This window comes from Varanus komodoensis, unplaced genomic scaffold (genome assembly GCF_004798865.1).
Source record: "Varanus komodoensis strain SLA01 unplaced genomic scaffold, ASM479886v1 scaffold36, whole genome shotgun sequence".
NCBI classification, from domain to species: domain Eukaryota; kingdom Metazoa; phylum Chordata; class Lepidosauria; order Squamata; family Varanidae; genus Varanus; species Varanus komodoensis.
In genome coordinates, this window is record NW_025335873.1 from 8,634,593 (window position 1) to 8,661,228 (window position 26,636).

A 26,636-nucleotide genomic window follows, 5' to 3' on the forward strand; every position below is an offset into this window, starting at 1 on the left:
GGAAGAGGGAACGGGAAGACGCGCCAGCATCAAAGGGCAAAGCGACGCCGAGTGTCTCAGGCGCACTCCAAGTCCAAGCTTGGAGTCTCGGCACCTTGGGCAGAGCAGGAGGAAGGCTGGAGCTGCTCTGGAGCAGCGGCTCCTCCCGCCACCTCCCGCCATCTTGCCGGGGCGCTTTGGAAGAGATGCCCTGTGCCTCGGCTTCTCCCATCGCCTTCCCTTCCAGTCCCCTTCACCCGCTCTCCAAGCTCACGCTCCTGCCCTTGGCGAGGCAGCCAGATGGTTCTCGCCTCATCCGGGGGTGGAGGGGCAGCACCGAGGTGCCGATTCCCAGCGGCAAGGTCACAGCTGTCCATTGGCCCCTTTGATGCTGTCTTGGGCCACCGGACTCCTCGCTCCAGACAAGACTTTTACGGTGCGGCCACTCAGGGTGAGCCAAACACCGCGGCCTTCCCTTCGCTTCCTACCCATGCTTTCCCACTGCTTTCCCCGCTTTGCTGCCTAAAATCCAACATGGAGGAGAAGGCAAAGGCCGTGGAGTCTTGGTACTGTCTGCCAACGCCTCTGCTGATGGGCAAAACGCCACGGCACCGAGGACGCAACTCAGCTGCAGGGAAGGGAAGGCCACGGGCAGCCTCACTCCCCACCAGAGAGCTTCCAGAACCTGTGGAAGACCACGGCAGCCCTCCCCAGCCACAGCGCCCGTGCCCTCCCTGCATTCCCAATTCTCGGATGACGTAGGTCAGATATGCTAGGAATAGTGACACAATTCAGTCAGACAGATGCTGTGACAGAAGAATTTGCCTGTGGTTTAAAAGAACAGCGCTTGGCTTGGCAAGTGTCAGGAAGCTATGCTAACAAGAGAGACAACCCCTTGACGTAATTAAAGGTCATCTCTGTGCCATTTATTTTTTTTTTTTTTTTTTGCATATTTCTGTTCTTACTTAGCCATGAAACCTGGGAGACAGTAAGCGCACTGATTGATTTTGAGCAGGTTATTGCTAAGGACCGATGATTAGGTAAAAAATTTCTTATGTTCCATACAGTGAGAGCAACTTGGAGATGGCAGGAATGGCCGGAGGTTCGAGAGGGGAGGGAACACGGGGCAGCCGCCAAGGCAGCCTGACCAGCGAGTTCCAGCATCGCTGGAGAAGGACCTCGAGGTTGCCCTCCTGCAGCATCTCCAGGTAGGATGGGGAAAGCGTCTGACCCCAAATCCGTTGCTGCCCTGTGGGTTATACTGGGTCAAGTGGACCAGCAGGCCAGCTCAGTCCAGACCTTTGCTGGAGGTAGTCTCACCCCAGATGTGATGGTTTGCCTGCAACACAAGCGTCACCTGGTAGCTGGCCAGACCCCTCTGGGGACCCCAGAAGCAAAACCTGGAGACAACAGCCCTCCGTGGCCGCTCGGCACGTTGGCAACCGACTCATGTGTGCAAACTCTAATTCAGAGATAAATCCCTGAGCCTGGAGGCCCGGTCTTTGCAGAATCATCCTGCCTTCAGTCGCTGAAGAGAAAGATGCTCAAGCCACGGCAGCACCGGGGACCATGCAGCACCCCACATGGCTTTCAGACTAAACGCCTGCTGGCCAAGAGGTGGAAAATTCCGCAGCTGCTCGGAAAACGGGTCCGAGATTGGCTGAAGCTCTGCAGCCTGCAACCTGGAGACGGGCGGTCCAGCTGCGAGCGTTTTCCTGGCAGCTCTGCCGGCCCTCCCACGAGCTCACACGCTGCCTCCCTGCCGTGCTCAGGGCTCGCCGGGGAGCGGGCTGCGCTCTCCCCCTCGTCGTCCTGCAGACCCTCCATTGCAGGGCTGCAGTGACAGCCCCGGCTGACGCCCTCCCGCCTCCACACCCCCCGCCCCGCCTTCACTCCGGGATCAGGAGAGGCTTGCTCCCCGCGTCCCGTATCTGCTCCCCGGAGCTGTGCTGCTGCTGCTCTCCTTGCAGTGAGCACCCCCACAGCGCGAGCGACTCCCACGCGGGTGAGGGAGGGGGCCGTGCACGGCGGGGCTGACATCATGCGCGCGGCAGATGGGGGCAGCGCCATCAGCAGCGCCATCAACTCCCCGGCCCCGGCTGGCCTTCGTCTACGCACACCCACCTGGGCCTTGTTTGGGGGCAGAGCGCGTTGCGGGGAGGAAGCTGTTGCTGTTCCCGGACATATCAGCCTGTGTGTCCCCCCCTCCCCCCCGCCCCCAGGAGGTAGGGCTTCTCTGGCGAAAGCTGCAGGAAGATATCCTGCCTCTGCTCCAACTCTGCTTTTTTGGGACTTATGATGTTCTCTCCCCAGTCTTTCCGAACGTTTCTCTTCTGGCCGCAGCAAGAGGCCTTTGAAAGCAGGGTAGGGATTCAAGCAACTGCCTTTTAAAAATTATTTTCAGATACTGGCTCTTCTGCAGTACTTCATGTAAACTGCTGAAGCTTCGAGGTGGCCTTTTACTGACTCAGACCCGTGGGCCATCCAACCCAGCATTGCCAGCACGGACTGGCAGCAGCACCTCTTTGGAGACGGCCACAGTAGGAAGGAACCTCTGCCAGTGACCTCCAGCTGTTTTGCACTTCTCCCGTCGGCTCTGCGAGCATAGCCAGTGGTCAGGAAAGCTGGAAGCCTTAGTCCAAAACACCCAGAGGGCACCAGGTTGGAGAAGGGAGGGCAAGATGGACAGAGCCAGCTCTGTTTGACAGCTTCCATGGGCATTCGCAAACCGAGCAGCCCGTGGGAAATGGGAGGGAGGCGCTCCTTCAGCTCCCCAGGACCCAAGCTGTTTAGGGCTCTATAGCTCATCACCAGCACCCTAACTGTACTGCAGGATGGACCCACCGAAAAATGGTGCGAGGTCAGCCCCGGTGCGTGTGCGAGTGTGAGAGAGAGAGAGCGCGAGCGAGCGCAAAAGAGATCACATCAAATCTTGGGGCGATCACCTCGTTCCAACACGGGCCAGGCGACTCACCTGGAGGGAGTTCAGGACGATGAAGACGTAGGCCCAGTTGATGCTGAAGTGCACAAGGATCCCACACACCCAGGTGAGGCCGAGGACGGGCAGGAGAACCAGGACTGGACGGGCGGTGGCCCTGGAAAAGGATGAGGAGAGAAATCCGGAGAGGAATCCCCCTGTTCAGGCCAGGCCAGGCACGGCTGCACCCCAAGTCGGGTGTGTTTGCGTCTCGGAGTTGCACTGCTCTCGCTCAAGGTCGATTCGACGTGGGTCGGGCGACCCAGGGCTTTTCTGCCCGGCTTGCACCTTGCCTGCACTGAGACCCTCCTTCGCTCAGGCTCCGTCCTCAGGACCGTGTCGCGGGATTTGGCTTTTGTCTAACCGTGAGGGGGTCTGATTTCTGTTCTGTTGGGACTAACCCAAACTGCCACACACAGAGAGCTGTCTGTGTGGGGGCTCGGCCCAAAGGCATTCTCAAACCCCCTCCAGAAAATACGTAACGACAACCCCAGCCTGGTAAGGCGCCCCGATTCTGCCCCACCCCACGACTGGGGGACACTGCCGCAAGATCGGGGCACCTTAAATCCAGGCTGTGCAGCCCGACGGGGCAGAATGCATGCCAAATGAATTTGCTTTTTGTTATGGAAAGCGGTGACTCTTTTTTTGACTCAAAGCCAAAATAAGAGGGCTTTCTGGAAATAAACCAGAGGTCTGCCAGCTTGCCTCGCTGCTCGGCTTTGTCCGAAGCCAGCCCAGCTGTTTACAAACAAGATCGAGCCCCAGAGAAGGTCTGGGACATCAGCGGGTCAGGAAAAGGCCTTCTCAAGGACCCCCTCCCCGCCCCAGAGGTGTCAACCTGCCCTCTCCGCTGCCGGCCTGCCGTCAAGCCGCATTTATTTATGCAGCCCCGGGAACAGCGTGTGTCTGAGGGTTGCCAGCCGGCGCCAGTCTGAACAGCAACAAGCGATTTCCAGCCTCGTGGCCTTATCAGAGTTTTGGAAAAGGGCTCATGACGGGGCAGGAAGGATCGAAAGAAGGATGGGGCAGAATGGAGGCACGGCCGGCATTTCCGAGGAGCCGCGTGAAGCCGGGGCTTCGGGAGGCTGGTTGGCGGGCGGCGGGAGCCCTTCCTGGCACCTGCTTTGCAGGTGAGCGTGGAGTCGGGGTGGAAGCGGCCAGGGGCCCTCCATGGGCCTGGAGCTTCTGACGCCAAAGCGGACTGAACTTTGAGTTGCTTGGTGGCAGCAACGGGACACTGTTCCCCCGGCCCCCAGGCCTAAAGCAGCAGGCATGAGCGACACACCTGGCTCTGGCCTCCAAGCGGGGGGAGCGGCGGGGGGTTTGGGAGCAGAACCCGGCCAAGGGGCGGCCACCTCCCCCCGGCATCTGCCGTCCAAAGGGATGGCCACACTCGGCCTCACGGGAGGCCCAGCCTCCAGAAACCTTTCGTTCCGGCTCTTGTTGCTTCCAGCAGACGGAGAACAGGGACCCCCCGGACGTGAGTGCCTGGGCATCCGACAGCGACGCTGCCACGACTCACCAGACCTGGGTGCCAATCTGCTTCTCCAGGCTGCTGTTGGGGGTCAGCATCCTGGACCGCCGCCGGGCACTGGACACGGTCACCATCACCACCCGGAAGAGCACGACGGTGTTCACCTGCGAGGGATCGGCCCGGGGGTCATGCCGCGCTCCCCCTGCAGCCCGGCCCCCGGAGACGGGCGAGCGTGGCCGGCCGGGGGTGCAAAGGGGGCGGGGACCAGCCCTGCCCCCCGGGACACGGAACCTCCGCAGCGCCCCCCCGGCCGGGGGGTCCTTTCCGGGGGCTCAGGCTTCTCTGTGGGCCGGTGCCCCCCCCTCGCCCAAGCGCCTGCCTGACCCAGCACGGCTCCCGCCACGGGCCCGGCTCCCCCCTCGAGACGGAGGCCTCACCATCAGGACGAACAGGACGGGGCCCACGAAGGCCCAGATGATGTCCGTCTGCACGTTGAGCCAGCAGTGGTTGTCGGCCACGTACTTGTTGAACGACGTGGCCAAGGTCACGCCGACGATGACCACCGGCAGCCCTGCAGAGGCGAGCGGGAGGGGCCCGTGAAGGCGGCCATGTCGGGCCCCCACTCCCACGATCCCCAGCCACCTTGCGCCGCTCGCCCGCCGCAGCCCCCCCAGTCTGGGCCTCTCACGCAGCCCCCACAATGCCCCGGTCAGCTCGCTCTGGCTGCGAGAGAGAAACGGGGGTTGGAAGGGGCTCCCCGCATGCTCAGAGGCACCGTTGTTGTTATCACTGACATGACTGAACACACAAGGCGAGGTGCTTAAAATGCTCCTGTCAACAGTGGGAGAGCTGCAGCTGGCTGGGGATTATGGGAGGTGTGTCCCACACCAGCGGGGAGGCCCAGGCTGGGGACGGCTGGTGCGTGTCTGGTTCAAGGCCTTCCCCCTCGGCCCGGTCCGTTTTCTTTGACCTTCTAATGGGCACGGAGAGTTCCGGGAGCCAAAGGCACTGCTTTTCGGTGACGCCACCCCTTGCAAGGGTTACCACGGCCAAGCAGCCGGGCCTCACGCCCGTGTCTCTCTGGAGGAGGCTGCACTGACTCTGGCTCCGGGCGGCCTCTGCCCCACAATCCCAGGGGGAATGAGGCGGCGCTCCAGCGGCCGCACGGGGTGTGGGGAGGGCACGGGGGCGAAGGGTCCGTTGCAACGGATCCAGAAGCCCCAGCGGGGGAGCGTGAGGCGCGGCAACGCGGGGCAGGGCGCCAGCGGCTCTCCGCTCGCTCCGGCTCCCGGGGACACGGACCCCATCCGGTCACGTAGTAGAAGCGCATCCGCCGGTCCTCGCTCATATTGACAGCCACCACCTTGCTCCACAGGAGGAGGCCTTCCACCAGCATCCACGCGAAAGCCGCCATGAAGAAGAGGTGCAAGAAGGCCGTGACTGCGAAGCAGACGCCCTGCGGGGGGAGAACAGGCCTGAGGGCCGCTGGGGAGCCGAGCCGGGGATGCCCAAGCCAGGGGAACCGCCGGAGACTCGGGGGGGATCTGCCCCGAGAACGTCTCGCGTGTGGCGGTACGTCTTCCCGGTTCTGCGGTGCGGAACCATGGACTCCAACGCAAACGACCGTAAGAAGACCCGTGAAACACGGCTTTGTCACAGAATGCATTTCAGAAGCGCAAAGTGTATGAAGATAAAATGCATGAAAGAGAAAAGACAAAAATGCAGACAAATAGAATACTGGGATTGTTTGCGGAGAAGCGGAACACGCAGGCCATCGCAGCCGCTTCTGCGAGGCAGGTTCTGTGAGCAAGGTGTCAGGAGAAGGTCTTGGCTGGAAAACCTTCGGGTTTGGAGCACTGCGGTATCATTGTTCAGAGCAGCTGCTGGCAAAGAGAATCCAGCAGGAGAAGAACAAAAGCAGCCTTTCGATAACACAGTTCTTATATCATCGTTTTTAGACATCTTTTTGGGGGTGTGCGGGGAATAGTTGGGCAACGACGTCTCAACGCGTTGCCTGGAATTCTAAACGCTTCTGCGTCTCCGAAGCTGATCCATTTTTCCAGGGAGGTGGGAAACGGCTTTCTGAAGTTCTCCAGGGCGAGCGGCAGGTGAGCAAGCAGGCCGCAATGGTGATGGGGAGGGGAATCTGCAGGGGACACTTGGGGGTGGCCCCCTGCTGGGCTGTGGGCCCTTGGCATGGGCCCAGCCGGGCTGCCCTGGGGGCTGGTCCTGGTCCCACAGGTCAAGCGCAGCGTAAGATCTTCCTGGGCTTTTGACCCGCCAAAACACCAGCCTTAGACCTGCAAACCGTCTTGCAGGGAAAGGCCAAGCGCCCTGCCATGGCGCCCCTTGGTGCCCAGGCACACGCGGGAAATGCCAGGCTCCAACTAGCAGAAAAGCCTCCGCGTTTGCCGCTGTCCGTGTCTCGGAGAAGCCGCTCTCCCCTTTAGAGCTGGGGAGATGCACACAAGCCGTGAAGATGTCTAGTCATGTGTGGCTGGGGGAAGAGGGGGCAGGGAAGGGGGTGTGCCCCCCGAGGCACCCCCAAAAGGTGAATCGGGAGGGCCGGTGGGCCAGACTCACACAACCGCCCCCAGCGCCTGCCTGCCTACCTGGTTGGTTTTGGCCAGTTCGCTGCACATGAGTAAGGCTTCCGCGGCCGCCAAGGCGAAGATGAGGTTTTTGTGAACGGTGGTCCTCTCGCTCTTGGGGACCCTGCAGCAGGGGGGAATGGCCAGAGGGCAGGGGCTGTGAAGCCCAACTCTGCACATGCACAGAGCAGAAACTGCAAGCACCCACTTAGGTCTGGGAGGCTCCTGCAGGAGCCCCGCTTCCCCGACCCCCCACCCAGCGGCTTCCCAGCCTGGAGGCTCTGCAGGGAGCAGCCGCAGAGGGTGCGTCTGGCGCTGAGCAGCACGAACCCCGCAAGCCCCTGGCCCCGGGGAGGCCCCGGCACCCTCGCCCTGCCGGCCCGGCCTCGGAAGATGAGCTCCAGGCCACTGCTCCGGGGACCCTGCCCTCTCCAGCTCACCCGATGGCCAGGAAGAGGACGAGCGTGACGATCAGGGCGCAGAAGGACACGCCGCAGCCCACGAAGGTGAGGGTCTTCAGGGTGGCCTCCTCTTCTGCACTCCGCTGCTCCGGACAGGGGGAGAGCTTGCTGGGGGGCATCCGGGGGCTGGCCCCTGGCCCCGTGAGGGATCCACGGTGGAGGGGCAGGGAAAGAAAGAGAGGGCCGGCCCTGCCCGCTCTTGCCCCAGCCCCGGCGGAGAAGGGGCACCCCAGCGCTGCAGCCCCCCCGTGCTCGTGCCCCCCACCCCACCCGGGGGCTGCCGCCTCACCTGCACCTCGTACAGCTGCAGGAGCACCGCGAAGTTGGTCGTGTGGTTGCAGGCGCAGAGCATGATGTCCGCGTGGGAGGCGAGGGCCCCGCAGCCGGTGGTGGACCAGCCCCCCGCTCCTTCGGGGCTACGCCGACGTGGGGGCAGAAAGGAGAGCCCGTGGGCACAGCCCGTCCTGAGGGTCCCCAGCTGGGGAAGGCCGCTCTGGGCCCTCCAGTGCAGGCGGGGATGATGGGAGCTGTCGTGCAAGAGGGCTTGGACTCTGCAGAAGAGGGCTTCTCCAGACACATCGCCCCCTCGCGCCCGCAAGCGCCACGGCTCCCCGCCCGCGAGCCGGGTGCCAGGCGCGGCGCAGCTTTCTGTCCCTTCCCGAGCCACCGCCAGGGTGTGGAGCTGCCTGCGGACCACCTACCTTCGGCTGAAGTTCCAGAAGGCGCACACGGGCTCCGCGAGCTGGTCCGGAAAAGCCTGGGGGCAGCCGCAAGAGGCACAGGGAGGGTTCGCCGCCGCCAGAAGGCGCTGCCAGGGGGCGCTGCCTGGGCCTGCACAGACCGTCCCGCTCCCGGGAAAGCTCCCTCTGCCCCAGGCCACCCGCCGGGTCCGGCTGCCCGGATCCACCTTCCTCCGGCCACTGGGCGTCTGACACGTGCTGCAGTCCCCTCTCCAGGCACCGTGCTCCCAACACGCGGGCTGGACGGGCCCCTGGAGAGCCAGGAGCCGTGGCCTGGAGAGCGGCCACGGGGGCGCCTAGCCCCCACGGTCAGGGGGTCTGCTTTGAGGGAGGGCCCCCCTCACTCATCCCCAAAGCCCCCGTGCAGCGGCCTCACCTGAGCCCGGTGCCGGAGCCGGTAGCGCACGGCGGTGCTGACTTCCTCGTAGTCGCTGACCAGAGTGGAGGAGATGAGGGAGGAGCCCACCTGGGTGCTCAGGTACCTGGCAGAGATCGGCATGCAAGGAGCTCAGCCAGAGGGGGCTGGGGCGGGAATGGCATGGGGGGTACAGACCTGGCAAAACGGGGGTGGGGCATCTTGGTGGACGGAGGGGGCTCCCCACCCACGCTGATCGCAGCCCCACCGTTCAAAAGAATCGGGCCGATGTGCCCGATGGACTCTGCTTCACTTCTGAGGTAGGGCTTCTTTGGTGCTGGCCCCTTGCACCTGCGGAACGATCCCCCCGGAGAGGCCAGCCTGGCACCGATGTTGCCAGGCTCAGAGTGCCCAATATTCCCAGGCAATGGATGCTGGGACCTTACTTATTATTTCTTAAACTTATATTCTCCACAACTCGTCCCATCAGAGTCTCTAAGTGGATTATGGCAGCACAACAATAACAGTGAAACGGGATAAAAACACAATATAGCGATAAAGTGACGAGAAGAAAACAGACATATGCAGAAACACTAACAGTATACACGAAGATCTACACCGACAACCCACAGCTGAGAGTTAAGGGTGATGGGTTAAAACTATATAAGCTACAAACAGTAGGACTATATAAAATTGAATAACTTTAAAATTAAACAGAATAAAAACAGTTGTAAGAACATCTGGAAAATTAAATTGTTGTTGCTGGGCGCACTGGGAAAGCGCCTCTTTTTGAAGGCCTCCACGCCTGAGCTTTGGGACCTGGCAGCTACGTTCGGGGGCAGGCGGTCCTTCAGCGATCCTGGTGTATGTCTTGGTGTTTCCTCATAATCGGTTGAATCGTTTTATCCCCCTGGATATTTCCTGAGCTCACGCCTGTGCGCAAGATATTTTAGCAGAGACTTCCCCGCCCCAATTTCTATCCTGCCTTTGTCCTACAAAGGGCTCAAGGCAGCTTACATCTCCTCCTCCATCTTGTCCCCACAACAACAACCCTGTGAGGTAGGCTGGGCTGAGAGTCTGTGACTGGCCCAAAGTCACCCAGCTGGCTGCATGGCCGAGCGGAGACTTGAATCCGGATCCTCTGAGTCCCAGTCCCATGCCCTTAACCACTACGCCACGCTGCCTCTCCAGTGTGGCTCTCCAGTTGTCTGTTTTGCTTATGTGGTAAGTCACCCTGAGCGGTTTTTGCAAGAGGCACCCAAGGCACCCATGTGGCACTTCTCCGCCAGGGCACAAGGCTGCAGCGCCACGTGGTGCTGAACCGCAGAACGGCGCTCTGGGGCAGCCCCTGCCTGCTGCTAATTTCGTGCCTGGCTCATGTCCAGTTACCGGTTTTGGCTTTTATGGGGGGGGGGGTGTCGCGTGCTGCTTCCAGACCCTGCAGCCGGAGTCGTGGCCAGTCCAGCACACCCTGTGGAAAGGTCCGCGTGCGCCTTCCCAGCTGGGCCTTTGGAGAGGCTGCCGCGATTGTTCATGTTGTTTGTACTAGATTTCTTCTTTTGATGGGTTTTTTTACGTTTTGCCTCAGGGAGGCCGTACCAGGATGCAACCCACCCTTCCACCCATCCGAGCGGCATTCTTAGCCCTTTGGCAAGCTGTCCGCAAGTCCACATCGCCGCTTCCTACATGCCCCCCACTTGGCGGACCCCTCAAAATCACTTCCCCCCTAACCTGGTGAGGAACTGAAGCCTCGGGAGCGGAGAAAGCCCTGGCAAGTGGGGAACCAGCCCGAGAAGGTAGGAAAGGCGGCGGAGGCTTCAGGGCCCCGGCTTCGTGGGCTCCTACCTCATGCCTCCGTCCGAGACAGCGGCGTCCTCAGACACGGCCCGGTCGGCAGTGAGGAGGCGCTGAAGCGAGCCGTATCTGTACCAGGTGTTCGTCACCGTGACTTGGTGCAGGCCTGGAGAAAGGGGGAGACCGCGCAAGTTCTTCCCACGCCACTCGGCCGACAGGGGAGGGCCGAGATGGCCGCTCGCTTTACCCCGCCTGGAGAAGTCACATCCCGGTGGGAGATGGGCCACGGCCGGCTGGCCTGGTGGACTCAGGTGGCTGCGCGGCACGGGCAGCCCTGTGTGAGGCGCCGAGGCAGCTTCAGGGCTCCCTCTGCTGGTTAAGGGCAGCACGGCAGCCCTGTAGTTGCAGGATCACTGCCCCAGCCTGCGGCAGCTTCCTGGGCTATCATGAGCTCCACCTGGGATCCCTGGGGGAAGAGCTGTAGAAGAACTGGCTGCTCTCCAGAAGCTGCCTGGCTGAAGAGCGCCTGGTGTGTGGATTCCTGGAATTTGCCCCTGGGGCCCGGCCTGGCACGCCCCGCCTGTGACCTTGCTCCAGCCCTCAAGGTACCTGTGCCCTTAGCGTCTTCCTGGTTTCCTGCTGCCCACCTAGTCGGACCACGCTGACTGCCTGGTGTTGCGACCCCCGGCTCTGACCTTCGGGTGGCGTGAGTGTCCCCGTGCTCTGACCCGCTTGCCGGGCCCTGGTGCTCCAGTCTGCCGGTCAGCCGCCCCCGCCCCGGACGCTGCCACCCCGGCTGCTCAGCTGCCTGAGGCTGCTGCCTCGCCCTGCCCCTTGGTCTCCCCAGAGCAGGAGAGGGGCTGCAGCTTTGCTTGGGAGGGGATGGGGCCAAGCGGGGGCACAGGATCATGCGCCACCCACCTCTCACTCTCAGCCTCTCTACTTCCTCGGCTGGAACCTCAATCTGGTCTGGGGTGTCTTGGTGCTGGGCCCGCATCATGTACGCAGCGCTGCCGGCCGCCAGGGTGCTGAGCTCCACGCGCCGAACTTCAACCCCTGGAGGGCAAAGAGCAGGGACACTTGCCTGGAGAAGCCCCTCTTTTGCTGGGAAAGCTGCAGGGCGTGCTTGGCTGTGGTGGGATGCCCTTCCGCCCCCACCCGTCCCCCTCCTGCAAGAAGCCCAGCGTGGCTCGCCTCCTCCCTTCCGAAGTTAGGCTGAGAGTTTCTGCCTGGCCCCGGTGAGCCCTTGGCCACGCAGGGACTCCAAGATCGCCTCCCGCGTCCCAGGCTGGTCTCTGCCCGCTGCTCTGCATGGGTGGGTTTCCTCTTGCTCTGCTCCGAATCCCTGTTGTTGCCACAGAGGCGAAAGCGCTTGCCAACCAGCCAGGGCAGAGCCGCCTGCTCCGAAGGAGAACTGTGTTCCCACGGTGCCCTCTAGTGGCTGCATCTTGCAATGACACCCATCCCAGGTGTTCGAACAGGTGCCAGGTTGTCCAGTTGCCCACTTCTGACCTGTGGAGCGCTGACCTGGCACTCGCGGCCCAGCTTGCCTCGCCGGGCGAAGCAGTGAGGAAATGTGGCCACCTGTCCTGTCCCAGAGATGGAATGAGGAACTAAACACCCCACACACGACCTTGCAAATAGGTCCGCGACTTGGGCTATATCACGCAGAAGGACATATAGATCTTGCTAAATCCATTCCAACTGTGCTTTGCAGAGGGTCAGCCGTCCTGCGTTCCGTTTTCTGTCCACCGACAGAATGAGATTTTCTTGCACCAGGAACGCTTGCAAACGTGCAGTTGCGTTTGCAAATCTCGCAAATCTTTGCAGAAATCTCGCAGATCCCCCCTCAAAAGTCGAAACGCAGTCTCCACTCTGCGTGATCCGCTGCAGAATTCACAGCCCGGATTCACAGACATCTGAACTCCTTTCAGCCCCCTGGGAACTCCTCTGCCATCCCGGCCGAGTTCAGGGGTTGCCCCAACTCACCGACGTTCTTGCTCTGGATGGAAACTTTCGGGCGATCGGCGCTGAGGAGCTGGTGCAGGTTGCTGGCCATCCTGTCTATGTTTTCCACAAGCTTCATGGGTCCGCCGGTGATCTGGGGGGGGGTGGCACGAGCAGAGGGAAGGGTCAGGACACACCGCCCGCAGCCCGCCCGCACGGGAAAACACATCCACAGGCGTCTGTGCCACATGTGCCACGTTCCCTCTCCCACGGACAGAACAGAGGCTCCCACGGGTGGCCGTAAAAACACGGCATTCTTCCACAGGCCCTGTGGGAGCACACGGGCAAAAAACTCTCTGTGGATCCTGAGAGAGGAAAGCAGGGAGTCGCATGGGAATCTGACCCGCGGCCAAGCGCCCACGGTCTCCGGCCCCGTCGTTCACTGTTTGCATGTGCCAAAACCAGGCTCTCGAGCCCCATCTGCCTTGCCTGCAGGGGCTCCGGGTTCAATGGTGGCCTCTCCAGGTATGGCCGGAACAGCTTCTGCCTCAAACCCCGCAGTTCTAAGTTGACTTAGACAGATGGTCTGAGTCCTGAAAGTTCTGCTTTCCTGCTTCATTTAGCCCTTTCTTCAGAGCGCTGAGGACTGGCGCCTCGTTTTATTTTGGAGGACCATTGCTCCTCAGTGGTGCCCCTGCTTTGTCCACAGAAGGCGCCCAGATGGAGGAGGGCTGGGGAAATTCCTGCCGGAAATGCCAGAGAGGCGCAGGCACCAGACGAAAAGGACCAAGGCTGGACTCGCTGTAGTCCAGCTCCCAGGCCAAGCCAAGGCTGTTGTTCACTTGGGAAGCTCCAGTTCCCACAATGATGTGTGTGTGTGTGGGGGGGTCCCTTTCCAGAGGCAAAGAAATGGCTCTCTAGGCCTGCTCCAAAGCTACGCTCCTGTGCTTTACCGGTTTTATCTCAGCCCACTCCTCGGCGTTCTCTTCCTCCAGAAGGATGCCCGCGACCTGCACGAAGCTCTGGCCCAGCTGCTCCAGCGCTGGCAGTTGCTCCGGCGTGTCCGCTTCCACGTCCGAGACCTTTTTCAGCAGCTGGTAGACTCCGAGGAGGGCAGCTGCGTCCAGCTGGGGAGGCTCCACCTCAGAGAGAACCGCCTCCACCACCCCCAGATAATCGCTGGCTGCCGAAATGTTGATGGCTTGGACTTCTGCCTGGAAGACGCTCTCAGGAATCTGCAGCAGGTAAAAGGACTCGCGGGTCTGAGGGGCGGAGGAGTTGCGTCGGGCTGCGTGTGTGTGTGCTTGTGCCCACGTGCATCAGGGAGCCAAGCGACGGAGAATGAAGCAGGGGTGCCATCAGCAGAGCAAGGGCCATCCAAGGCAGCCCGCATCGGCTCATTCTCTGCTGCTTTCATCACCCCGCAGAGTGATTTGTGCCTCCAGGTTGCAGAGCTCGAGCTGAGAAGGCCTGGCTGCTTGGGGACGTGCCCAAGCCAGCCATGGAGCCGGGGAGAGAAGAAACTGGGGGTGGGGGGAATGAGGCAGGCAGGAAGGGGGCAGCCGGCCAGCGTGAGCTGCGAAGGGTCTGGCTCCTTGGCAGCCAACGGCCTCCTGCTTCACCCCGACAAGCCCCTGGGTGTTGCTTAAACCAGGCGCTCTGCGCTGCAGCCTGGAGCTTCGTGCCCAGCCTGAGAAATCCGTGCCCCGGGACACACGCCCTGAGCCTCTGTTCTCACGCAAGTTCCCACCGTGCTCTGGCTGAGAGATGCCTTTCGGGCGCTGGCTCAGGGGTCTTCCTTCCACTCGGCTTGATCCCCAGCCACAGACAGACCCGCTTCACAAAGGGGCACGGGGAGGCCGCGGAGCCTCAGTGGAACGCTGGCAAGTCGCTGGACCTCAGTAACGGGTTAAAAGCTGCCCCCCAGGAATGTTTCCAAAACGGAATCCGGCCCCCAGGCTGACAGAGAACGTGCCATCTGCAGACTCACCACCGTCGCGTTGGCCAGCGTGTTAACCCGAGCGGCGAGCGGCGGGACGGATCTTGACTGCCTTTCCTTCAGCTGGAAGTACAGATCTGGGGAGGAGAAGGGCCGGCGTGCCAGCGCAGCTTCGCAGGGGGGCCGGCACTTGCGCGGGAGCAGCGGTGCTCAGTGTGGTGCACCCCGGGAGCCGTGGCTGCCGGCCCAGCCCACGTCCACGCCAGCAATGCCGGCTCCCGCGTTAGGTTCACTAAAAACAGGCCTCAGGGTAGGACCCTGAAGGAGCAGCCACTGAATGCGAGGAGGTCCAAGGTGGATTCCAAACAACGGAAGAGCTGGCGAGGCTCGGATGAAGCCCAGCACCCCTAGGGAGTGCCCTCCCGGGGAAGGTGGGCATCGGAGTCCGAGCCCAAAGGTGAGAACATCCCGGGAGGGGCTCTTCGAGCAAAGCTGAAATGGATCAAGCTGGGACCACCGTACCTTTCTTGTAGCGGCACAGAAAAGGCCGCTCCTGCGAGCAGGAAGCATCTGCGGGGCCCCCACGGGTGGGCGTAAAAACGCGGCATTCTTCCACAGGCCCTGTGGGAGCACACGGGCAAAAAGTCTCTGTGGATCTTTAGAGAGGAAAGCAGGCAGTCGCATGGGAATCTGAACCGCGGCCAAGCGCCCACGGTCTCCGGCCCCGTCGTTCACTTCTTGCCTGTGCCAAAACCAGGCTCTTGAGCCCCCGTCTGTGAGCCGTGACACCCTGCATCCTTCAGAAATGCCCAAGGGGCAGAAAGAGGGGCCAGGAGTAACGCGAAGCCTGGTTTGCAGCAGCACAAATCCAGGCAGTGCTGGATGGGAGCTGTGGACCCCCAGGGAGAATTGCAGAGTCAAAAAGGAAATGAAAGTCAAAAAGGGAAGGACTGGAGTAGTCCCAGCCCGAGAGAGTCTTACCTGGGCAGGTGAGCTGCACGGTGGCCTGCAGGAGGCTGGGCTCCACTTCCAGGATGCTGCTGTCCCAAGCGAACAAGAGCCCCTCCACCACGGGGACGCAGGAGCGGACCCCTTCCACCTGCCCTCTGCTGAGCACCCTCCGCCAGAGGTGCAGCCCCGTGAGGTTCCCGCTGAAAGACTCTTTCTTCTTGAAGGTGCCGCCCAGGGAGTCCTGGTCTTGCCCGATGATGAAGGTCCCGCGGCCGCCAATGGCCCGGGAGGCCAGGAGCCCCGTGGCAGCGGCCCTCCGCTTCCCGTCGGCGAACACGGCCCACGCCCCGCCGTGCTCCTGCCACGTGACGCAGAAATGGTGCCACCGCCCATCTGCCCGGAACACCGGCAGGTACGGGGAGTGATGCCCGTGCAGGATGACGGCAAAGCGCACGAAGCCCTCCTCGTCCACGAAGCCCCGCAGCTGGAACTCGTTGATGAAGGCCGGGACCGCGTAGGAGAAGACGGTGGAGACCTCCGCGGCTCCGGGGTCCCACTGCACGTGGGCGCAGGCGCTCAGCGCGGGCAGTGCCGGGAAGCTGGCTCGCACCTTCGCGAACTTCGTGTCTGTTTTGTCCTGGAATGCCAGGACCAGCGCCGGGTGGCTTCCTGGGGAGAGAGGTGGAGAGGGGCCTCGGTGCCAGGGAGGGGCAGGAGAAGCAGAAGCAAAAACCAAAATGGCACCCTCCAGCCGTCCATATGCAAAAGCCAGCCGTGACCTGCTGCACAGGGGAGTCATGAGGATATAATGGGGAGGGTTCTGGGAGCCGTGCTGGATTCCTTGCAGGTCGACGGGCGGGATGTTGGGATTCATCGATGGATGGATAAGAATGATCACGATGCCGCTGCGGCAACTTTTGACAAACCTGACACACCTGGGCAAAATTATTAGCATCGATCAGACAACTTCTGATCAGTGCCAATAATCAGGGGGCTCTTAAAAATCATGATTCTTTTCTTTAAACACACACACGATACGTTGCTTTCCAGATGTTCTGAACTGCAGGGCCACAAGCTGTGGGGAAGGTTGGCCTGTGGAGGAAGATTTCTGGGTCCAATGAAATCTTCTACTGCTTGCATTTTATGTGTAGCTTAAGTACTGCTTTAGGGTTTAGAAAGGGGAAGGTAAAGTAAAAGTGAAGGTTCAAGTGGGGATGTTTATGGACAGAGTTTAGAAATCTCCCGCTGGTGGAAATTGCAACATGAGCCCCTGTCTGCTATCGGTTCTGCTTTTCCTTGTTTGCGTTTTAGAAGAAACCAGACGCAACTGAGGAACCCAATAAAAGTTGCAAGAGGACGGAGAATTGCTCCCGGCTGTTTGGAGTGCAACGTCAGTTGCTCCAGCCCAATTAAGTGAGTTACTTAATTGGGAAGGTTACTCCTAATTGAATTGGTTAGTTCAGTGGTGGCGAACCTACGGCACGTGCCCCACGGTGGGCAGGCAGAGCCAAGTCGCCCCAGCAGCTGAGCATCGGGTACCAGCACTAAGGGGCCATGCGCACGCTCGGAAAGGAGTGGCGGCGCCAGGCAATGACGACATCAGCCGCGACTCATCAGCCGCGACTCGTCCGAGCTTTCGCATGGCTGGTCAGTGCGCTGCCAAGGATATACATATATTTCCTTGGACTGGCTGGCTGTGAGGTGTTTTTTCTAATCTAAAACCTCAGTTTTCAGGTTTTGTTGTAGTGTTGGCACTTTGCAATATATGCTTGGGTTTGGGGTTGCAGTTTGGGCACTCGGCCTCTAAAACGCTTGCCATCACTGGGTTAGTTGATTAATTGGTTGGTTAGATGCCGGCGCGGTTTTGCCCTTCGTGTGCCGGACGGCAATCAAACAGGGTCGGGTTCCAATTCCACCCAGGCCAAAGCACGGGTGCTTGAGAGAGAGCCTTGACCCACGGAGCCTTTTCCAACCTGGTGCCCGCCATATCTGTGGGGCTGCAGCCTCATCCCTCCCGGGCAGCAGGGCCTTAACAGGCACCCTACTGGGCCCCCCCACCCCGCTTGCTCGCCCCTCCACTCACGTCTCCGCCTCGGCTTCTGCAGGAACGCCTCCTCGCCGTCCAGCCACACGCCCCCCTGGACTTGGTGGGAGGGCAGCTTTCTGCCCAGAGATGCCAGCTCCCCGCTCTGGGCCTCGGAGGGCAGCTGCGCAAAGTGCTGCTGGCAGTGCGCGTCGGCACGCCACCAGTCCAGGGGTGTGGACACGTATTCGTACATCTCCCCCGGCGTCTCGAGGAGCAGCGGGACGGGGCTGGAGCCTGGAGGGACGAGGCAGAAGAGGCAGGAAGTGTGGGGAAAGCGTGGCTGCTGCAAAGCCCACCCTCCTCAGGACAAACCTCTGATGGCTCGCTCTTGCTCGTGGTCCCGGGAGACCCCACTTGCTCGGCACCCAGGATGCTCCGGCGGCTGCCGGGGCCCGATGCCACCCCACCTGGCTGGAGCGGGGAACTATCCCCCTTCAGAATTCCCCAGAATGCCCCAGAGCATCGTCACAGCAGGGGCACTGTGGGACATCAAAGTGACAGGCGGCTCTGAGCTGCCACCCAAGCCAGGAGCAAACGGTGCGCTTCCGTGGCTGGACCAAGGAAGAAAAGCGGTGGCCCGGGAGCCGGCACTGCCACACGGGGCGGCCTTCTGCCGTCCCCAACAAAAATAGATGGCTGGTCTGATCTATCAGACTGGGAAGATGGGCACCACAGAGGTCTTGGAAGTGCCACTCCATCCCAGGAACCACCACCAGGAGGAGGAGGAGGAGGAGGAGGAGGAGGCCGGCTGAAGGACCTCTCTGGTCCCGGGAGCAAATGCCCCTCATCGCAGAAAAAGGAAGGCCCACGGGGGTGTTCGTGCTGCATCCCACAGGGTGCCCTTCACTGCCTGCGAGCGCTGGAGCTTGCCTTTAAGCATGTCAGAGCACAAACGAAGACACTCACAAACGAAGACACTCACCCGCCCTTGTGTGGTTCCCAGCCGGCACGGTGAACCCCAGAGCATTCCTTGGGGGAAGGCTGACCTGCAAAGGAAGCTTGGCCGCTGTTTGGGGGGATTGACAATCCAGCAGCTCTCCTCTAGCGATGTGTTCATTTCCCCCCCACGTGGGAATGCCCTGGATATTCCCACACATTGACCAGCAGTTTCGTAACAAAGGGACTGGGAGCGGCAGCCCAGGAAAAATATGTGGACGCCTGGCTTGGTAACCATGTTGATGGAGGGAAAAATTGAAACAGCCACCCAAGAATCACCAAACCTGGGTATACTTTTGGGATGTTGAGGTCAGAGGATCCTCGAAGAATGGAGCTGGGAGGGCCCAAGGGGGCCACTGGGTCCAGCCCCCTGCTCCGTGCAGGACCCCAAATTCAAGTGCTCCCCCCAGTGGCTGCCATTTTAACTGAGCGCCCAAATGCCACTTTCTCTCTCTCGGCCAGCCAGATCCCATCGGTTCGTGCCTGAAGTCGGGGACTTGTCGCCCAACGCACATGGCTTTCCGCTTACTGATACCGGACCTGATCTCGCTTTGATCACTAAGCCGTTTCTTCGCCCAGCAACCCAGGCGCAAATGAAAACCGTCTGGGGAAAGCTGGTGGGAATGTCCGTGGAGGCATCCCGCTTCCGCGGCTGCAGGGAAGATGGGCCCGCGTCTCTCCCTCGCGCGTAAGAGGCTCCACGGGCAGGTTCTGCCCAGAGCTGCTGGGCGCGCCACGCCGCCCCAAGTCCGGCCAACGTACCAGAAGGCAGAGGAGCCAAGAGGCGCGCATCCGCGGTCCGCCGACCATGCCGACCGTCGCCTTGCCGGCTTTCCGTCTCTGCGGGGCGAGGGGCGCGTCCGGCCCGTTCACCCGGAGGCCACGGAAGAGGCGGCTGGGTGCGTCTCCCCGCCGGGCGGCTGCAGCACCCGCGCTGCCGGGCGCTTCGGGGCAGACGGGGCGGCCAGGCTGTTCCCGGGGCTCCAGAGTACTTCGGGGCCGCGGCGCCCGCTCCCGCATCCTGCGCCCTCCTCCAGAGCCGCCGGCTGCGCGCAAACCTCTCCAGGGCCGGGCAGGCGCGCCGGGAAGCGGACGGGCCGTCGGTGAGGCGGCGATGGAGAGCTCAGCCCCCCCTCCGGAGCGCGCGGGGGGCTCGGATGCGCCGCCGCCCGCTGCGCGATCGCCCCGTCCCGCGCCGCCGCGCCGCCGAGGCACGGGGAGCCCCTCGCAGGCGCCCGGAGGCGCGGCCCTCGCCTCACCTGCCCCGGGGCGGCGGCCCGGGAGCCGCACGGCCGGCTCGACCCCGCGCATCGCGGCGCGCCAGCAGCCGTCGAGGGAGCCGCGGGAGGCAGCGGCGCGCCGGGCTGCGAGTGGCTCGACGGGCGCCCGGGAGGGGCCGGCGCGGCCCCCGCTTCTCCCCGCCGCCCCCGCCCCGGCCGGCGCGCTCTCCTGCCCCCTCCCGCCCCGCCAGCGACCGGCAAGCTGCCCAAAGGGAGCAGGGAGAGGCGAAGCGGAGAGGCTGCGGCCAGGCACAAGAGCGCCGCTGTCTCCCTGGGCGCGGGCCCAGGCGCGGCGGGGCCCCGCGATGACTCACCCAAGCGGGCGGGGGGCGCGGGGGGCGCAGCCCGTTCCCAGGCCCGCTCGGCCCGGCTGCGGGCGCCCCCTCGGAGGAAAGAGCCAGGAAAGGCGGGCAGAGGCGAGGCGAGGCGGCGGGAAATGGTCTCGGGGAGGGAGGGCGCCCTCCCCTTCCCCGCAGGCCCAGGCTGGGGGTGACTGCAAGCCCCCCGAATCAGCAGCACGTCGCCCCAGTCGGGTGCCTCGGCTCGGTCTGGGGAGGCTTCTGGAACCTGGGAAGGGGGCTGGGCTGCGAGCCGGAAGCGTCGCCGGAGACGCGGGCTGGAAGGGGGCATGGCCTCCCTCCCAGGAGTGGCACACCCCAAGTGGGGTGCTTTCCTTCCGGGCGCCCAGCTGGGTGCAGGGGGCATCTTGATCCCCCCTTTGGGGCTAAAAAGCTGCTCTGGGGGACACTCCAGCCCCCCGCTCCATCCCCGGGTGAGGTTGGCTGTGGTGTCCAGGCCTGGGCACAGGTCTGGCTTTCCCAGCGGCCGCAGAAGCTTTTCCCGTGGCAAGAGGCAGAAACCGGAGAATATATGCCTGCTGCCCACCCTGGAGGGGGCTGGGGGTCCTTTGCAGCATGCTGGCCGTTTGTGCCAGCCCCACCGCAAGCGAGGAAGAAACCGCCACACATCGCTACAGTTCAGGAAGAAAGCTGGACGTGGAAATTTGATTTTGGGACAAAGTTCTCTGACCTGCCCTAACCCTGTTCTCCAGCCAGATCGCAGGGCTGCAAGGAAGGAGGCGGTTTGGCTGAGGGTAATAGGTGATTACTCAAAGCCTGGATGGAGCAAAGTGAGAGAAAAGGGCGAACCGGAATTTCCCTTCCCAACAAGGGTTCAGGTTGAAAGCCAAAGAACTGGGCACATACTTTTCTTTGACTCATTCACAGCGGAGGAGAGACACAAAAACTCCCATCTCGGTCCCGGGCACCCCCTGCACGACGCTGCATGCATTCAAGACGTGTTAGCTGGACCCTGTGTGTGGTCGCACCCCACTTTTGAAATGGCCGTTTGCACGACTGTAAAGCATCGGGAGATGTGATTGCCAAGTTCCAGCACTGTTTCCCTTCCCTCCCCAGAAAAAGGGGGTGCTGAGAAGGCCTGCACTGTCCCCCATCAACAAAAGCCGTGTCAGCGCCAGTCATTAATAGAAGAGTGGACCCTGGATTTTAACAAGACTTCCATTTTGCCCCGAAGTGTGAAAATGGTCTCCCTTGAGTGTTTCAGTTCCAGAGGAGAGATGTGATTAAAGAACAAACACACTGGCTACACAAGGCTTCCAAACATGTGAACAAGCGTAAGACGTCGTCGGATTATTTCTTCCCCAATTCTGTCTTTCCCACAAAGGGCTTTTGTGATTTATTCAATAGCAGCTCAAAGCCAAGCCGGAGAGTCAAACAGCCGGCTCTTGAGCGGCGTCCCATCCGTCCCCCCACCCCCACCCCGTGGTCAGAACATCGTTTTCTTCCTCAAGGGAGATGTTCTCTTTTCAGCCTCCCTCCATTCAGCCCCGGCGGGGGCAGCGTTCCCTCCCCAGGAAAGAGATGCTCGCGCTGCCCCTGCCTTTTGTCCTGTGGGGCCTCGGTCCTGGGCTGAGGCAATTACCGGATCCCAGCGCCTCTGCAGACCGCCATAAATCTCCAAAAGAAAGCAGGCCTTTGAAGCTGTGGCATGGCTCCTTTTCGTCATCCTGGCCAGCTGCTGAATGGCCCTCGGAGGAAGTGGCCGCCCGAACGGCATCGCGGCGGAGCAGGGGAAGGCCGGGCTGGTGACGGAGTGGGCACCCGGCCACAGAGCCTGCCCGGAGGCCCACTTGGCAGGAGACGACCCCGGGAACCTTTCCCGATCTGCTGCGCCGCAGGTGTGTTGGGCTGCGGCTCCCAGCATCCCCAGCACGGCAACACATCTGGAGCACAGCCGGTCGGTCGGGGAAGTCTGGTTTAGGAAAGGGTCGTTCCCCTCCTGGGCAGGGATGCAAAGGGTGCGAGGCGACCCTTGGAGATGGTCCAAAGTGTCAGGGCCAGGATTTTTTGAGGACGGGAGTGTCTGCCGAGCCTTTTTGCCAGTTCCGAGAGATCCATACAGGTTCGTTTCCTGCTTCGAGGCACTGGAGCTTACGCCCCAAGCCCTGCCTTGAGTTGAATTCTAGCATCTTCCACAAAGGTCCTCTTCAGAGCCCCGTTACGGAATTCCCACCCCACCGAGACCTGCTTGGCACCCACTTTGGGGTCTTTTCGGTGTCTGACTAAGACAATTTGATTCCTGCCAACACGGCGATGGCTTAAATTTTCAATGCTGAAAGAACATGGTAGGAACCGCTCGCTGAATGGAGTTCCTCTGGCCAGGAACATGTTTTTTATGTTCCCAAAATGCTGTATTTTAAAGGATGAAACTGGACTTTTCACACCACTGTTTTCATTGGTCTTGTGACTGCCCTGTTTATTGATCTCACGTAATTGCACACTTTCGCTTTTCTTGAGTTTGCAAAGCAAATCAGTGTGAAATAAGTTTTATCAATGGGGGCATAGCACCCCCTTAGAAAGCCTCCCACCACCTGGATGTCTTCGGGTGTGTCAGACTGGCCAGGGATGCTGGAAGTTGTAGTGCGGCACATCTGGCGAGTGCCTGGTTGAAAGGCAAGTTCCTTCGAAAACATCTCCGTGGAAAGTTTTGCTAATAAGCGACTCGATCTCACTTTCAAACAATTTCTTTATTGCACGATTAAAAGGGTGCAAAAGAGCGAGTAAACGAGAGCTCTTTCGTCAACCCATGGCCCCGCTCTCCGTTTCCAGAAGGTCGCCTCTTGCCTGCCTCTTGGCCAGTCCAAGGACTGAATCTTGCACAGGACAGATGCCTTCGCTGCTCAAGCGCAAGATGGGCTTCCGCCCCATGACAACCACCGCTGGGGCCAGCCAATGGGTGACGGCCGTGAGCAATGTCTGTTTGCTCTCCGGATGCCTGGATCATGGATGCAGACTGGCGCTCGCTGCCTGCCGAGGACACCGAGGAAGCGCTGGCAGGCGGAGCGCGTTGCTGGAGCCCGAGCAACGCCTAGCCCAACATGATCTTGTTGAAGCACGCCAAGAATGGAGCTGATCCTCATTCACGCAGGTGTTTGGAGACGGAGTTGGGCAGCGGTGGCCTAGTGGGTGTGGTAGCACGGCCCGCTCTGGGCACCACACTTCGAGAAAGGTGCAAAAGGGCAGCAAAGACGATCGGGGGCTGGAAGGGAAGCCTTGTGATGGGAGACTGAAGGAACCACGAAAGGGCCGGTGCGATGGAGTGGCTAAGAGACTCCGGCGATCCAGGATTTAGGCCCTGCCCAGCCATAGAGCCAACGGCATGACTCTGGGCCAGTCACAGCTTCTCAGCCTTACCTCCCTCGCTGGGTTGTTGTTTTGTAGAGAAGACCAAGAGCAGGAGGAGGAGGAGGATCCGAGACACTTTGAGCGTGTTAAAAGAAAAAAAAAAGGCGAGATATAAATCCAATAAATTGGGCATGTTTAGCTTTGGGAAGAGAAGACTGAAGGGATATTTGACAGCCCTTTTCCAATACTTGAAAGGCTGTCCGGAAGGGGATGGCCCGGATCTCCTCTCGATCGTCCCAGAGTGCAGGGCACGGAATAACGGGCTCAAGTTGCAGGAAGGCAGCTCCTGGCTGGGACGTCAGGAAAAATTTCCTGGCTGCTAGAGCGGCACGACAGTGGAACCAATCACCCTCGGACTTTCCCACCCTGGAGGCCTTCCAGGAGCAGCTGAACAGCCACCTGAGAGGGATGCTTGGCTTCAGCAGGGGTTGGACCCAGGGGTCTTCTCGGCCCCTTCCAACTCTACTCCTCTGCGATGGATAAATTCAGTGGGGCCTTCTTCCGAACCCGTTGTATTTTTTTATTCATTACACGTCTTCCTTCCCCTTTGCCACAAGGTCTATGGCAGTGCACATCCTCTCCCCCTTCACGGTAGTCTTTTATCCTCACAACAACCCTGTGAGGTAGGTTGGGCTGAGGGGCAGGGACTGGCCCCTGCTCCAGCAGAGTAGGGACTGGAGTCCGGATCTCCTTGGCCCCGTTCTCCCCACTCCGCAGCACTGCAACAGTCACAGCGGCACGTGGGCAGCCGAGGGGCCATGCGCCGGCCCCCTCGAGCCAAAGGGCCGGCTGCCCCACGGACTTCTCCTCACGGCCCTTAGGAGCATACAGCGTTCGTGCGCTCGTGTGGCCTCTCACAGCTCAGGCACGCGGACGGCTCAACAGGAGGATGTGCAGCCGCTCGAGAACCGGGCGCGAATGGGGAGCTTCTCGTTGCACCGCGAGAGAGGCAAGAGAGGTGCAGCGGAGGCCCTTCCAGCGACGGATCGGTGCCCCGCGGCTGAGTCCTGAGGTGGAATGGACTCTTGGCTTGTGATGCAGGCTGGCGAGTTAGGAGCAGCGGAAGGCCAGGGTCCGAGCAGGGACTGCCTCCGGACCGAGCGAGCTTCAGCTTTCATGTGGCTGCTCCAGCGGGCCTGAGAGGGGTGGGGGCCCTGGGCAGACCCCCAACTCTCTCTCAGTGCTGCAGAATGTGGGGGAGCGGGGCCTGGACCCCAACCCAGTGGCCTGAGAAGCTCTTCTGCTCCTAAGAGGGGCACACACACACCTGCCCAGGTGCTCGGAGATCCAGCGTTCGCACCGCACCACCGAGCCCGCTTTTGGGCAGCGACTCTGCACAGCCCCTGGATCTCCTGCACAGGCGCACGCCCCACGGCTGCCCGGCCACTCCTGCCCCCTGGAAGGCTGGAAACAGATACACACGCTCTCCCCTGCGACGAGCAATGACGTCGGGTCAGAGAGGTTTTGGTCGAGGCTTTATTTTTTTGCAAAAACAAACCACACCAGGGGCCATTTAACAAGCTCTTCTGGATGCTGGGGCCTTAATCTTTCTCTTGCAGGCCCTTCTCATTGTGTGGCCTGAAAAGCAAAACCCAGAAGCGCTTCCATTAATTGCCAGTTTTATGTTTTCTCGTGACAGGTATATTGTCTGTCGGAACAGACGCCATTGTTTCCCCAGCGCAGCAGGACACCAGCTGTTGATTTGGGACAAGCCTCGCAGGGGTGGCGGAAGGGAAGGCCGGGAAGGGCCGGATCCTTCTGTGCCAGCCCCACAATGAGCTGGAGTAATGAGGAATTCGCCCAAAGGGAGAGGGAGAGAACGGGACTTAGGCACATGCCGCACCGTGCCAGACTGAAAGGTCTTGGCTCTCAGTCTCGTGCTTCCTTCAACGCTGCTGCGGCTGCATTTCTTTTTCACCTCCCACAGAGAAGATCCAGATGAACTTTTTACGGGGGGGGGGGGATTCAGCTTGGCGGCCTCTTGGATGGTCCTTGGATGTGCACCCCAGTTCCCAGGCTGGAAAGCCGAGCTGCCTGGTTTAGAATCCTTCGCCCAGCCTGTGCCCTCGAGATGTGCTGCACACCCCGCCCCATATGGGGGGGGCGCAGAACAGATACGGCTCCTTTCTTCTCTTGGATAAATACCGGGCAAGCGCTTTTAGCCGTCACAAAGGGAACAAAGGCTTCAGACTTCTTGGTCGGGGTTCGTGTGGTTTGGCAGCTCTCAGAAATGCAGTATTTGCCCTTTCGGCTGCTCGGGCGCTTGCTCACTTGCTGAAAAGACCTTTATGGCCGCCGGAGCGCATGTGGACCCACAGAAAACCCCCTCCCTCAAAGGGTCTTTTTCCCTTTCGCTGTGCAGGCAGCCTGCCAAGCACGCCCAGATTTATTCTCGTTCTCCCAAACGTTTCGTTTTCTAGCGGCCTGATCGGAATACTGACAAGGCATTAATTTCTCCGTCTTGCATTTGTGCTACCAGGGAGGGGGAGAGGCACTGGGGCGGGGGGCTGGGGGGCTGCTGGAGGTGCCAAAATAACCTGGCCGGCTTCGGGTGCGATGCAACTTGACACTTGCGGCTGAAGAGGGGGCGGCCTCAGTTGCTGTTCTTTTTGGGCCAGACCTGTGCGGGGGGCGGGGGGGAGCTCATTTGCCACCAGATCTTTATGGGAGCGGCCTTAAGGTTTGCAGAAGTGCGGAGAGACACATACATCTGCGGGCCCTCCTTAGGGTTGGCAGAGTTGCAACATTCCGGACTTGCCTTTCCGTCAGCTGCGAACAGGACTTGTCCTTCGCAGGGAGAGATGCTGCTTGCACTTCAAACCTTGGTCATGTCTCTTTCTCCAAGCACGGGCCACAGCCGGCAATCCTCGCAGCTCGCAGATGCTCCCGACGGATGGCAGGCAAAGAATTTAGGCAAGCGGGCCTCCCATGAGCTCAACCAGCCCCACCAGTTCGGGACTTTCCGCTTGCCGGTGTCTTTGCCGCCGCTGGCTTTCTCCCTTGGTCAACAATCAGGCTCGCCGCTAGGTGGCAGCACCACCCGCCAAAACCGCAAGGCGAGCGCTCGGCGCTGGGACGCGGGCGATGCAGACGAAGAAATTCAAAACTGAGCCCGCTGGAGGCCTGGGGAGAACCCCAAAGAGGGTCTGCAAGAAACAGCAGGAAGAAATGGCTTCACATCGGTTTTAGAGGCACGTGCGCCTCTCTGTGTGGGACGTGTTTGCATCGATGCAGTTTCTAGAATGTGCTTTTAAGGGTTTAATCTGCGTAAACGGCTCAGGAAGCTTCAGCTATCTGGTGCAACGGATGAAATTTATTTATTTTTATTTTGCTTTTTTTATCGATTTAAATCCTGCCTTTTTCCTACAAAGGGCTCAAGGCAGCTGACATCATTCTCCTCCTCCATCTTCTCCCCACAACAA

The 26,636-nt window shown here is 60.9% G+C and overlaps 1 protein-coding gene across 1 annotated transcript in view; it reads right to left on the reverse strand.

The window, feature by feature from the left end:
* The window catches only part of ADGRD2 (adhesion G protein-coupled receptor D2), a 28,883-nt gene extending 9,633 nt beyond the window's left edge, over positions 1–19,250 (reverse strand). Inside the window, exons 1-19 of the mRNA XM_044439728.1 lie at positions 18,993–19,250; positions 18,217–18,280; positions 17,292–17,528; positions 15,239–15,877; positions 14,780–14,878; positions 14,309–14,394; positions 13,272–13,553; positions 12,361–12,472; positions 11,293–11,427; positions 10,423–10,537; positions 8,599–8,704; positions 8,184–8,473; positions 7,772–7,898; positions 7,462–7,565; positions 7,043–7,145; positions 5,733–5,886; positions 4,868–5,001; positions 4,479–4,594; positions 2,954–3,074 (exon numbers count right to left, since the gene is read on the reverse strand). Of these exons, the coding sequence (XP_044295663.1) occupies positions 2,954–3,074; positions 4,479–4,594; positions 4,868–5,001; positions 5,733–5,886; positions 7,043–7,145; positions 7,462–7,565; positions 7,772–7,898; positions 8,184–8,473; positions 8,599–8,704; positions 10,423–10,537; positions 11,293–11,427; positions 12,361–12,472; positions 13,272–13,553; positions 14,309–14,394; positions 14,780–14,878; positions 15,239–15,877; positions 17,292–17,528; positions 18,217–18,280; positions 18,993–19,250 (3,282 nt within the window). The remainder of the gene's footprint in view (positions 1–2,953; positions 3,075–4,478; positions 4,595–4,867; positions 5,002–5,732; positions 5,887–7,042; positions 7,146–7,461; positions 7,566–7,771; positions 7,899–8,183; positions 8,474–8,598; positions 8,705–10,422; positions 10,538–11,292; positions 11,428–12,360; positions 12,473–13,271; positions 13,554–14,308; positions 14,395–14,779; positions 14,879–15,238; positions 15,878–17,291; positions 17,529–18,216; positions 18,281–18,992) is intronic.
* Positions 19,251–26,636: the final 7,386 nt, after the last annotated feature.